The following is a 13,952-nucleotide window of genomic DNA, read 5'->3' as shown; positions in this document are numbered from 1 at the left end:
CTATTCCTTTGTTGCGCGACGGAGGTCGACCAATTGTTTGACTTGATTTATTGCCTTCTAATGCTGTGATCAAACAAACAAATAAAAACCTCTCATCATGTCATAGATTATAATTAACAAAAATCCCTGGAAATTACAGACCTCCATACCACATTATACGATGAAATAACAATTTTTAAATAAAGTGATCTTCAATGCCACAAGTAACATAATACGTGGAATATAGTTCAAAGGGAGTAAACTAAGAAAATCGTCCAAACGATATGAACATGTTTGAGTGATATTGTCAGTTCTTGGATTGCGATTTGTGCAGTGTATGAAAACACCAGAACTATGGCAAGTATTTCCAATGTCACCAAACTTGGAAACCCGAACACAATTTTTAATATCCGAATTCGTGAAAATCCCAAAGGAATATGATTATTAGACACCATAAGATTCTGATGTAAAATCAGATAAAAACATCAATATGCCTTGCCAGCAAACCACCGGAATCAAAAGTAGCCTATGTATTAATAATTAATACCCGTATGCCAAATTTCATCCCAATCCATTTACTTTTTTCTGCGTTTACTTTCAACAAATACCCAAACATTTTCACAAACTACTATTATTTACTTATTGAATTGTTAAAAAAACTATGTAAGGTGTATGGTTTGTTGGCTGTTCAAATAAATAAATCTATACTTCTTTACTATTATATAAAGCTGAAGAATATATTTGTTTGTTTGTTTGAACGCGATAATCTCAGGAACTACCGGTTCGAACTGAAAAATTCTTTTTGTGTTGGATAGCCCTTTGTTTGTGAAGTGCTATAGGCTATATATCATCACGCTTTACCCAATAGGAGCAGAGCAGTAATGGCCAATCTCAGGAACTACCGGTTCGAACTGAAAAAATCTTTTTGTGTTGGATAGCCCTTTGTTCGTGGAGTGCTATAGGCTATATATCATCACGCTTTACCCAATAGGAGCAGAGCAGTAATGGCCAATCTCAGGAACTACCGGTTCGAACTGAAAAAATCTTTTTGTGTTGGATAGCCCTTTGTTCGTGGAGTGCTATAGGCTATATATCATCACGCTATACCCAATAAGAGCGGAGCAGTAATGACTAATCTCAGGAACTATCGATTCGAACTGAAAAAATATTTTTGTGTTGGATAGCCCTTTGTTCCTGGAGTGCTATAGGCTATATATCATCACGCTATGACCAATAGGAGCGGAGCAGTAATGAAACATGTTGCAAAAACGGGGAAAATTTATTAGTTTTGAGAGCTTCTGGTGCGTGCGCTGCATAAACGGTTAAAGTTATGCAACAATAATGTATGACGGGATTGTTCCTCTTAAAAAGTTCTACAAAAATATATTATAAAACAAAGTCCCCCGCTGCATCTGTCTGCCTGAACGTGTTAAACTCAAAAACTACCCAAAGTATTAGGATAAAATTAAGTACGGAGACCGTTTGAGACCCTGGGAAGAACATAGGCTCCTGGGAAAATATATAGCGTGACTTTTATAACGGAAAACTTTAGCCCGAAAATCTTTATAACGCGGGCGGAGCCGCGGGCAAAAGCTAGTAATAAAATAATAACTATCGCATTTATAATATTAGTTAGAAGTAAGAAGTAGAATTTAAAATTTCATAAAAAAGATAAATACAATCTAATATATACACAAAGTTCTAGAATATACATAACAGTACAGCGCCTAATTACACAGATGATATAAGCGTTCCACCCTACGACGTGCAAGGGTGCGCATTGCGTCGCTATTTCCTCCGTATAAAACGGTGTGTATGCCGCGCAAGCGCATCAGTTTGTGACAGAACACTTGGACTGACACACAGTGAGTATGGTCAAACGTTTTTACTATAATAGTACCTACCAGTAACTATTTAATTTATTAAATAACCATTTAGTGATTTTTTTATTCGTGGGTTTCTATTTTTCTAAAATAAAAAAATGGGTTTCTACTTCTAAAAGAGCTCAAAAATAAAAAATAAATATTTTTTAAAGCATTAACTTTAATAATAGTATTTATACACATTTTTTTTTAATTCACTTATCGTCACAATAAAAAATGACTTAAAAATAAATTCCACTTTAGTCTTAAGCTCACCAACCTTATCCAATTCTTTCTAATATATTTATATATGTCTTGTTTATATCTTAGTTAAATAAAAAATATTATAAAACATAACATGTTGAATAAAATTTTTAAATAATAGGCATATAACATTGTGTGTAAAAATTAATACGCAACACAGGTATTTATGTAAATTTTGTAATAAAATAAACTAGTCGGATTAAAGTATGATGGGATCTACGTGTGGGTCGCGGGTCGCGAGTGGAATGAACTCCTTTGTGTTCGGGACAAGGCCGCTTTCTCATCGTATATGGGACCGGTCCTCATAAACATCCAGGGAAAGTCCCATTAAACCTATAAAATTTAGGGTTGAATGCTACTAAATTAAATTCAGTATGATGAAACATAAAAAAAAGTTTCTAAGAAAATCTTATTAACAAGCGCTAATCTACTTAGTTATAAAATAATTAAAATGAAAATTGGTTACTAAAGCTATAACTTGACAATTTTTCATACTAGTCCACTTACAAATTACGATGTTTAATCAAACGCATAATATGAGAATACAAAAACACTTTTTAAGCATATAATAACATTCTATCTATCGCAAATATTCGCAGACAATCTTTGTATATAACATAAATAAATTGTAATTGTAAAATCAACATCCTGAATGTCTGTTATTTATTGATGAATACCAAACAATACTATATTATGGGCCTTGAAATTTATTTTTATATCACTATATTTTACATAACTATTATGAGTAACTTTTTGTGAAGTTACTTTTGGGTTTTCTAAGCGATCATTAGGAATCCTTCAAAACGGCACGTACACTCGTGCGTTTAAATCTTTTAACCCATAAAAATGTTATTTTAAAACTTATGCGTTACTTTCAAATATTTAAGAATTTGCGAGATTTTGTGTATTTATTTAGGGACTTACAAATAATATATTTTATTGTCTTATACTAGTAATATTTTTTATAATTTCAAAATTATTTCCTAAGATTTTGATAACCAACGTTTTCTTAACTATTACCTTATAATTATTTTTCACTTTTCTAAAAAGAAATATACAAAAATAGAACATAGTAATTCCATCAGTGTAAAGTCCTTTCCGAGAATGCCTCGCAAAACGAGACGCAAAAAAAATCACCTAAATATTATACTTTTAAATTTTCTAAATTAAGTCAGAACGCGCCACATTTAATTACTAACATTCTTCTTCATTTGTATTGCTATAATTGGATTAGAGGATACGAATAACATAAGTGATGAATATATTACGTCTAAATCGTTTAAGTTCATGACCTTTGCTACATATTTGGCTATTTTTATACTTCTCTCCTTTTCTTAAACAGGTATCAAATTATTTACAAATTTATGGAACTTCCAAGCATTACATTATTAATAAACCATGTAGAGTCATCAATTGTTCACTTGTTAATAATATTAATGTTTGAGCTGATGTTACTAATTTGTCTAAATACCTCGTTCACAGCGATTTTCCATTTGGGAACGATATAATGGAATTTTAAATCCAATTACAAATGATACCATATAAACATATTTGTTTACAACGTAAGTGGGTCAGCTTAAACAGGATAGTCGCAATTCGAATTCCTGTCAAGAGTTCAGGATATGCGAGAACGCACATGCCCTCCTTATTTTCTTCTCTTTTCCTTTAGATCCGAATTATTCTTTTTTTATCTTTAGATTTCTAATTACAATTTGATGCCTATATTTTATTGTATTGTCTTGTTGATTCCTAGAACTTAATTTCTTCATTCTCACACAATAACACCCTACTATATAACTGTATAATGAATCATCAAATCTACCTATCAATTTGTCTAAGTTTTATTTACCTTAAGAGAAAGGAAAGGGAACCCAATGAGTTGTGTGATTTACAGCACTCACAAAAAGTCGCAAAATTGGTCAAGATCGCGTCGAAGATCGCTATTTGCATAAATTATTCAGGGCAACGCACTTTTTAGCGCCAAGAATTTTTACTACTAACAAAACCAGTTCGTAGTGTTGTCTAATTGAATTATATTTTTCATAGAATTTCCATTTACAACATAATAACGTTAATAGCTCTATCTCCTGTATTTATAAATAACTTAAAACATGTATATCAAAACCTGCTTCAAAGACTTTAAAAAATTACTAACATCGATTGTATTATATTCGTATCTCTCTCTTTTAAAATTTTATTTACCATTTTTAATCTGCAAATCATTGATTTAAAAATGTATATAATCAGCGTATTGGATCACTTTAAACATGATTGCAATTAAATTAAGTAAATTACATAATTTTAGACGCGAGTATCAATGTTAGTCAAAGTAGATTCTGATTCTAAAATAGCAAGAATCAAGTCTGTGGACTGGAGCTCTACATAGGTCAAAAGCTATTTTTTCTGATTTTGATAATTATTTTTTCGTTTACCACCAAGATGGTGTCACTTTTTTAGTTGTGATGAAGTCATTTGGCCTTTCCAACATACTGGGTAACAGGATGTTAACAGGCTTGTTGATCGTATATGTTTTCTTGTACGTCATTTCCAAAAGAATTGAGTAAAGACGAGTAATTTTATAATATATAATCGATGCCGTTAGCCCAACAGTCATCCAAATAATAGCCGTCCTTCAATATCCGGTTTCATTATGGTATTATGTAATTCAAGCTTATAATTTGTTGTAATTTTTTTAACTGAAACTATGATACAAGGCGATAGGCGAAGATCTATTCAGAAAATAAAATATTAATTGTGTCCATTGCTTAAACTAGCAAATTAACGAGATGGTCGCTTGATTACCTCCAACCCCCATAAGTGTCTTTGCACTTTTGCGTATAAGAACATCATCTATCATAGTAGAAAGCTATAATTTTGATATTTCCATTTGTTAATTGTTTTAGAATCAGAAGATCATACAGGTATACAGATTATAGGCATTTTAAAGACGCCAACAAATATCATCATTTATAGCAATATATTCCTAAATTATATTTATTAAATACTTACTATGTGTTTCTCGTAACTTCCCCGCGTGGATGACCTTCCTAGGATAAAAATCACGCTGTATACTTACCGGGGTAAAACGTTGCTTATATTATGTTAATCCTGGGCATCATCTTCCAGTATGCCATATTTCATCACAATCTGTGCAGCGGTTGCTGCGTTTACTTCTAAAAAACTTTCACATTTATATTAGTAGGATAAGATAAGAAGTAAGATAGTAACATTTTTTTACAAAACCACTTTTGAGAAAGTATGTGTACCTTGATACTTATATCATGTTATAATTCAATTCATTTACATAGGCGCATTAATTGACTGGTCTACTCTCTCTTTTAATGATTTCGTATGATCTATATATTAATATGTGAATATCATCTTTGGACTCCGTTTTAAGTACATTGCGAGCACGGAGGACTGTTAGATCTGGCAAAATTAAAGTTATTATTGGATAGTGCAGATAAATAAAAAGCATGTATAATTCTTGTTACAAATATAATAAATTCGCTGGCCGAGAATCGACCACTGGGCGACCACTATTAATTTAACCGCTTATTTAATTAGTATAAAATTGTATAATCAAATTCTTTCCATTTATTATGCCTTTAACATAATTAATAAAAACAAGCCTGACTTTAGTAAAAGGACCCTAATCCCTTCTTATGTTCAGAAGCAACATCCGGTTTCTTCGCTAGTTTATCTAAGTATATATACTTTATCGTTGAAAGGGAATGTTTTTAAGTGAAGGAAATTATCACTTAAACATTAAATAAATTTATTAGATTGCAAATAAATCCAAATATAATTCCTACACATGAAGTACCTACTTTTATGTTACTTAATGCGAATAAAACATTTCTTAAAGGTTTTTATTTTACTTGTTATTAAAGTACAACTGACTACATTGCTTAATCTTGCAAATAAACAGGCGTCGCGTGATTGCTACCAACCTAATGTGCCTTTGCGTATAAGAATATAAAAAATTACATCTCTGATAGTAGAAATCTGTAATTTTGATATTTTCCTTTGTTAATTATTTTTAGTATTGGAACATCATATAACACCTTTTTGTTTCAGAAAATGAAGACAGTCGTGATATTGGTGGTTACCGTGGCGGCGATCGCCCATGCTCAGTTCCCCAATGGCCGCATCCTGGAGCCTCCCGTACCGTCCCTTTGCGTGCAACGAACTATCCACGAGAGATATGCTGATAGTAAGTTAAATCCTCTACAATATTTATGGAAATTCTTACTCTACGAAGAAATTCCATGTTGCACAAAGATAATTAGTCCATTGAAATGTTACATTTTTTAGGCCTTACCTTGCGTTTTTTAGAGGACGCAATTTTATTTTTTTGAAGTGTAGGGGAGGTCAGTCTAAAGCTAAAACCAAGTTTGTGGGGTCGCCACCCTTGTCCCACGGCCGCCATCTTGAAAATAGGGGTTGAAATGGTTTTACGATGTATCTCTTAAACTATTTATCTGACAAAAAAAATGTATAAACATTTTTTGTTGCAAATTAAATTCTCTATAACTTTGGTCTAGTAACTTTTGTCGTAGAACTATAAATAAAAAAGTTATTAGCGAAAATGTAAAGAAATTCAATGTTAAGCAATGTCCATTGCAACGTCATCAGAACGTGTGTTTATAAGGTTCATAATACTTTTTGTACTCTCATTAATACCCAAATACCCAAGGGACCATTAGGGAACAAAAGAACATCTGCCTGCTATTATTATTATTATTTCTAACCTCTCTTATTGTAAGAATAGCTGATAATATTGTGTTGAAGTTGTCGTTCAACTTATATCTTTTAGTTGTGCTACATATTACTGTACGTACGGATGTATTTTATTCTGTTTTTAATTGTGAAGACGATTTCGAATGATTTTAGACACGATTTTAACTTTAGTGAAAACTACTTTTTTTTTATTAGCATTTTGACTTTTAAAAGACTTTTAAAAGTCAAAATGCTAATAAAAACTCTACTACGACAACTTCAACACAATATTATCAGCTATTCTTACAATAAGAGAGGTTAGAAATAATAATAATAATAGCAGGCAGATGTTCTTTTGTTCCCTAATGGTCCCTTGGGTATTTGGGTATTAATGAGAGTACAAAAAGTATTATGAACCTTATAAACACACGTTCTGATGACGTTGCAATGGACATTGCTTAACATTGAATTTCTTAACATTTTCGCTTATAACTTTTTTATTTATAGTTCTACGACAAAAGTTATTAGACCAAAGTTGTAGAGAATTTAATTTGCAATAAAAAATGTTTATACATTTTTTGTCAGATAAATAGTTTAAAAGATACATCGTAAAAACCATTTCAACCCCTATTTTCAAGATGGCGGCCGTGGGACAAGGGTGGCGACCCCACAAACTTGGTTTTAGCTTTAGACTGACCCCCCCTACACTTCAAAAAAATAAAATTGCGTCCTCTAAAAAACGCAACCCCAAATGTAACTTTTCAATGGAGTAAATATTGAAGTATTAAAGATATGGTCGTACCGACATGGCGTTGTCTTGTCCCTAATATCTTCCCTTATTCCAAAGGCGAGAAATGTATTGCTGCGTCACGTTTCCCTTTAAACTAGTTTCTAGTACAATAGGTAGTTTGGTAGAGGCTCAGTAAAAAAAAGCGCCGCAGATAAAAAGTTTAAACACCCACGCTTATCTGTCGGGAGATAAGCTTTCAACCTGTTTCCAGAGAGGACATATGTGAAATAGTTATGATATTAGTCAACATTATGCAAATAACTATGGGTATTAAGAATGGAATGTGGTATACATATTTATTATGAAGTGCAGGTTACATGAATGGCTGATTAAAATTTGACTTGCTCTGTGAAGAAAGGTAATTTAATAAATGCGATAGAATGACTTCGTTCAGATAATTTAATGTAGATGTATTCTGAGAGTCACATTAGGCCCTATTACCAATGAGACTGTAAGTTCGTTAACAGTACGCCTTATTTTTATTATTTCAATAATTTTAATTTAAATATAAATATCAACTAATTAAATTCTACGTTTTATTAACGATAACAAATAAGCTGGTAAATCGTAATGTGATAAAATAATTATTTTTTAATAATATAATATCTCTGCTCTTACAAAGGAGAATATAAATAAAACTCGAAATTTTTACACTTCAATATTCTGAACTACATTCAAAATTGTAAATATCACTCAATTTCACAAAGCTATGTAGAGCCCGGATAGCTCAGTCGGTAGAGCATTGGACTTTTAATCCAAGGGTCCAGGGTTCAAGTCCCTGTTCGGGCGGCTTTTGTTTTATAGTATTACAAGGTTTATTTATCAACAAGAGAAATATGTTGATAATACCTTACTTATAAATCAAATATGACTTAAATTCATCAATAGCTTATTATAATAAATGTATGCTAGAAGTTTACTATATTAATATACTTACTACACAGATATTCTGTCCTTTTTATTATACCTATAAAATATTTTATGTATTTATTTACTAAATACAATAAGTGACGAATACTGGTAGAGATTTTGATTTTACACAAAAAAAATTAACACCTTTTTGTGTTATTTTAGTCTCTTATCAATCTCACAAATAGGAAAAAACTTAATAGCAAAGTTGGTTTTCTATGAAACAGTGGTAGGTACTAGGGCTACCCTGGTCAGCCGCGAAATATTCTATCTTATCACAAACCAAACAAACGTACACTTTCAACATAATATTATTTTTTTATGTTTAAAAAGGTCAGTTATAGCACTTTATTAATCTTGAGAAACGATATGCTAATATCAATAATAATCAACGTGGTTTTAGATAAAATTTCGTCTTAATTAAGAGTATTTTTTTATATAGACAAAGGATACTTCTTCTCGTGGAGGGACCCGGCGCTGCGAGGCGTTGAGGAAGATTGGTTGAGCGCCAGGAACTACTGCAGACAACGGTGCATGGACCTTGTCTCGTTGGAAACCAGCGACGAAAACGAGTGGGTCAAGGCTCGCATCGTTCAAGATAAGGTAACTTACTGTTTCTAGCAGTTGTCATCATTAAATGTAGTGTAGAAAAAAAATCTGTACTTATTCTGTGTAGGGATAATCATGTAACATTTCCCCCGCGTTTTAATGTTGTGGTATTGGAGTATTCCACACTTTAAAACGTCTTCAGCATTAAAAAAACCACATGCCACGCATTTATACCCTAAAGGGTGTACAGAGGCACAACCACAGCATTTACTTTTCGCCAAGTGTGTTCCGTCCCATGATGTGATAGGGGGCGAGCTTATCGCCATATCGGGCACAAATTTCAGACTCTGGGCTGATACTGATCAGAAAAATCCAAATATAACTTTTCCCGACCCGGGATTCGAATTTCGACCCCAGGACCTCAGAGCACTGCCGTAACGCGCATGCAGTGCAACTACGCCACCAAGGCAATCAACATAAAACACAGTAATTAAACCATTGAATAAATTCACTTGAAAATTTTGTTACAACGAATATCGTCACGAATCGGTTAATGTTACTTATAGCAATAAAATGAATCAACCACTATCCACCAAAATGTACACCTGTCTAATAATGATTTCAAATATTACCATAAACAAAGGTATCATAGTTTTAAATACAGCAATTAAAATAGATCTGGCAAAAACTTTAACAATAAATAATTAAACATCCGTCTATTCATAAGTATAGGTACGTCCTCTAACCTCTTTTAAAACAAAAGCAAGAAGTGCATTTTTCAATAGAAAGTAGTCCATTACTTTAACAATCTTAACATATTCTACGCGCAAACTAAGTTTTCGTAACAAAAGTAAATGATAATAGCTATTGTTACGTATTGGTAAATAGACGCAGACACTACTGGCCATTTGAATTTGGCAGTTCACGATGTGACTTGAATGGCAGAGCGCTTCCAAGTACACAACGAAACTATCGATTTTCTTCTGCGAGTTTCACCATTGCCACACATTCATCACTCGTGGGAGCCTGGTGTTTTTCCCCATCACACTACTTACATGCGATTATATTGGCTGTAATTTCAACCAGCCCATTGTATAGAATCCGCAAACAGTACTTTCAAACATGACTGTCATACTTAATACCTACAGTAATTATAATAGGTGTTTTAGGATAATCTTTACTTATGTTTAAGCCAATGTCAGTCTGTTTTTATATTATAATTTCAAGACACTGTGAGCTCATTCTACGTAGATCGGGCCATAACATTTTTTTTATTTTGTATTATTGTAATGTAGTTAGATAATGTAACATTGGCTTTTCGGACGACCTGGGTACACCTCAATCCGCCCCGTGTCCATGAAGGATGCAAAGTCTCCGAAATAACGGGAGAAAATTATTATATTAAAAAACTATGATAAAATCTGAAAAATTGTTTTACTAGGAGATTTTTAAGGATTTTATATAATAGATAATAGTCTAAAACGACTAGATTATGGTACTTAAATATCATTTATCTACACTAAATATCTAAGTAGTTACGTCCTAATTACTTTAACTTTTCTTCAAAGGTTACTGCAAATTTTAAAATTATGCGTTTTTTATTTCGTTGGATAGTTAAAATGCTTTTGTTGTAGTACCAAGAATACCACTTTCCATTACCATTGTTCAATAACCTGGTCAGAATTACCATATATATAACAAAGATATGAATGCCCACATGCTGATTTGAATATCCCGTTGCCATCACATCCGATGTCTGATGTAATTTTTCCTTAAAATAAACGAAATGACAAACACTTTTAACTTTCACCATAAAATACTACGCTATGTAAAAATAAGAAGATAAAATAAAATAGAAATCATAATTTCATTCTTCTAATGAGAAAAATAACCTGGTTCGAAAATACAATTACCTACGAATCCCGTAACCTAATAGTTATAACAGGGAATGTCGACAAAATGCCCTGATACAATCATTAACCCTAATAGAAAGCAAAACAAATGTATTGGAATGAATGTCCTAGCGATAGACAGCCGTTTTCAATAACCGATTCCAATCTCAATCTTCAATCCGATTCAGAGAATGAACTAATCAAAACAACTTTGTAAGCATGTCAAAAAATCTTAGTTCTGATTGGTAAATTTTAGCAATAGATCGAAAAAAGCAATTGGAGTCGTATATCGAAACTGGCGGTTAGGCGTTCGTCGTTTTCATACATTTTTTGTTTTCTATTAGCGTTAACGATTGTATGGAGTCATCATGTCTACGGCCCCAAATAAAGACTTCAACTAAGTATACACAAATATATTCTTGTAATCCTGGTAATAATGTTATTTATGTTCCTACTTAAATCGTATTATAATGACATACTTAGCTCGCGTATTCTATAATTTCAACATTTTTGTTTTCTATCACGGAGGCGAAGTTGCATTACGGTACGACTGCAGTACTGATGTCTTGAGTTAGATCTCAGGTTGGGCAGGACGTATCGGGTTTTTTTACTCATTATCGGCCCAGAGCAGTAGCGGCCTTTAGGGGAGGCGAACTAAGCAACCGCCCGGGGCCTCACGCTTACAGAGGCCTCGCGCGGTGCCTCGCAGGACATTTTTTACGTTCTTACAGACGAAATTGTTAAAACAGGGGAATGTTTTTTTACTCTTCCTGGGGTCTCGCGTCGTTTAGGGCCGCCACTGGCCCAGAGATGTAATTTGTGCCCGATATGGCAATAGCCCCGCCCTCTATCACATCATGGGAAGGAATAAGTATACACGGCTGAAAAGTGGGTGCACCATTTGCGCCTCTACCTGCCCCTTCGGGTATAAAAAGCGTGAGCGCGTGTGGGCATTTTCTATATTCAAATGAACTGTCTGAGAACTCGCGCTTCGAAAAAATATTAATCTCTATCTCTATTTACAGCAAAAATACATCTGGACGTCTGGCCGTCTCTGCGACTTCAAGGGCTGCAACCGTCCCGACTTGCTTCCCAACGAAATCAACGGTTGGTTCTGGACCGCTGAACTGCAAAAACTGGCTCCTACCACAAACCGCCAGCAGAACGACTGGTCTGAAGGCGGCGGCATCGGCAAACCTCAGCCAGACAACAGGGTAAGAGCAATTGGTAGTCTTAACTAAGTATGTTTTCTAAGTAAGCCAAGGATTATTTATTTACGTTGCAAATACCTCGAAACCTCTACTGACACTCATAAAGCATCAACTACGAAGAAACAATAGCTGGGACGAAGAAAGCATGACGTTACGACATCTGCAAACGGTATGACGTAAGAAAACCAATTCCGCGAACCGTTAAGGCGATACCTCAAGGTCCATTTTCATACATTTTGTTTCGGCTTTAATCTGGGTAACTAAACAAGTATTGGCAAGTAAAGAATTTAAATTCACGTCTAGTTAGTGATTAGTTCTCGCAGTTGAAGAAAAACGTAAAATAATTAATAATCATGGATATTTCGGCCTTTAAAATTTAATATGACGAAATTTTAAAGGCAGAAATATCCATGATTATTAATTATTTTTACATTTTTCTTTCAACTGCGAGAACTAATCACTAACTAGACGTGAATTTAAATTCTTTACTTGCCAATACTTGTTTAGTTACCCAGATTAAAGGCGAAACAAAATGTATGAAAATGGACCTTGAGGTATCGCCTTAAGTAATATTTGTCATAAAACAGCCGACTGCCCGTTGCATCCACCGCGGATATCGCGCAATGAAAACGAAAGCCACGCTTGAATATTTATGGATGCGCGAAATATTCGCCGAAGGGCACGCCCGCATGTCGTATGCCACTTTCTACAAACATGAGGCTATACAAAAGCTCATCTGTATTCGTTGTGCGTAGTGTCGGTGTGATACTTTCCCTGCGCCGACGCAACCTGTACCCGCGAAATTAAACAATACGTAACCCTTCGCGGCGCGTCATCCGTATCCGTTTTGCGGCGTTCAAGGCTCTGCAGTATTATGTGGTTAACCCACACAGACGCCGGAACAACATAATAAGGTGCTAACTCAAATACAACAACATTTATGATTCATTCACAACCATTTTCGTGTTCAGAGATGTGCAAAAGGATACAAGGTCGAGTCTATCTAATGTTTGTCTAATATACGCGATTTGAAAATGTTAATAATAGAAAATAACTGCATTTGTATATTATTATCATTATTCATTTGAGTCCGCGCTACAAACTATAAGCAACCATACAATTACTTACTGACCTATGATCATTTTGCGAGATTATTAACAAAGGAAATATTTTCCAGGAACTGATCCAAGGCGGCGCTGCGGAGCACTGCGTGGCGATCCTGAACAACTTCTACAACGACGGCGTCCACTGGCACGACGTGGCCTGCCATCATCGCAAACCCTTTGTCTGCGAGGAGAATGACGCGCTACTCAAATACGTCAGATACACCAACCCCAACTTGAGAGTTTAATCTTAATTTTTATATTTGCTACCTAACCAATGAATCGATAAACAGTTCGCACCTTTTGAAAAGAATATTACAAATTTGTAAGTGTGCTTCACCAAATTGTTAAAAGGAAGACATTTTTCAATATAAATAAACCAGACGCACAACCAAACAGAATAAAGTACAAATGCTTCAAGAGTGTAAAATAAAAAAAATTGTAGTAGAACATATTAATACTGCCGAATATTGACAAGACATTGCTGTGAACATTCAAATCTGTTGTTAGCTTTAAATATACCTCAATACATATTTATTTCATTTGTATAGCTATATTTATGTTTGAAGCAGATGTTGATATTACGATAAGTATTTAAGATCTGTCAATAAAGACTGCTTTAATAATAAAAAGTGTGATTTTTTGTTATACTCATTATAGAATTACTTAGT

The 13,952-nt window shown here is 33.7% G+C and overlaps 1 protein-coding gene and 1 non-coding gene across 2 annotated transcripts; both read left to right on the top strand.

Annotated features, from left to right (window-relative positions):
• Positions 1-1,737: 1,737 nt before the first annotated feature.
• LOC115445531 lies at positions 1,738-13,913 on the top strand. The gene is made up of 5 exons (XM_030171837.2): positions 1,738-1,844; positions 6,186-6,321; positions 8,969-9,129; positions 11,993-12,181; positions 13,356-13,913. Exons 2-5 carry the CDS (start codon positions 6,189-6,191, stop codon positions 13,527-13,529), a joined length of 657 nt encoding a protein of 218 aa, XP_030027697.2. The 5' UTR covers positions 1,738-1,844; positions 6,186-6,188; the 3' UTR covers positions 13,530-13,913.
• Trnak-uuu lies at positions 8,334-8,406 on the top strand. Its single transcript has one exon. It is a non-coding gene; the product is annotated as a tRNA-Lys (tRNA).
• Positions 13,914-13,952: the final 39 nt, after the last annotated feature.

Source organism: Manduca sexta, chromosome 28 (assembly GCF_014839805.1).
Source record: "Manduca sexta isolate Smith_Timp_Sample1 chromosome 28, JHU_Msex_v1.0, whole genome shotgun sequence".
In the NCBI taxonomy this organism is placed as follows: domain Eukaryota; kingdom Metazoa; phylum Arthropoda; class Insecta; order Lepidoptera; family Sphingidae; genus Manduca; species Manduca sexta.
This window is presented reverse-complemented; position numbering and strand designations above follow the sequence as displayed.

Excerpts from the sequence above, each read along its gene's own strand:
- LOC115445531 (XM_030171837.2), top strand. The coding sequence starts at position 6,189 with ATGAAGACAGTCGTGATATTGGTGGTTACCGTGGCGGCGATCGCCCAT. Across the intron at positions 9,130-11,992 it reads CTCGCATCGTTCAAGATAAG|CAAAAATACATCTGGACGTC; the intron begins GTAACTTACTGT and ends CTCTATTTACAG. Across the intron at positions 12,182-13,355 it reads AACCTCAGCCAGACAACAGG|GAACTGATCCAAGGCGGCGC; the intron begins GTAAGAGCAATT and ends AATATTTTCCAG.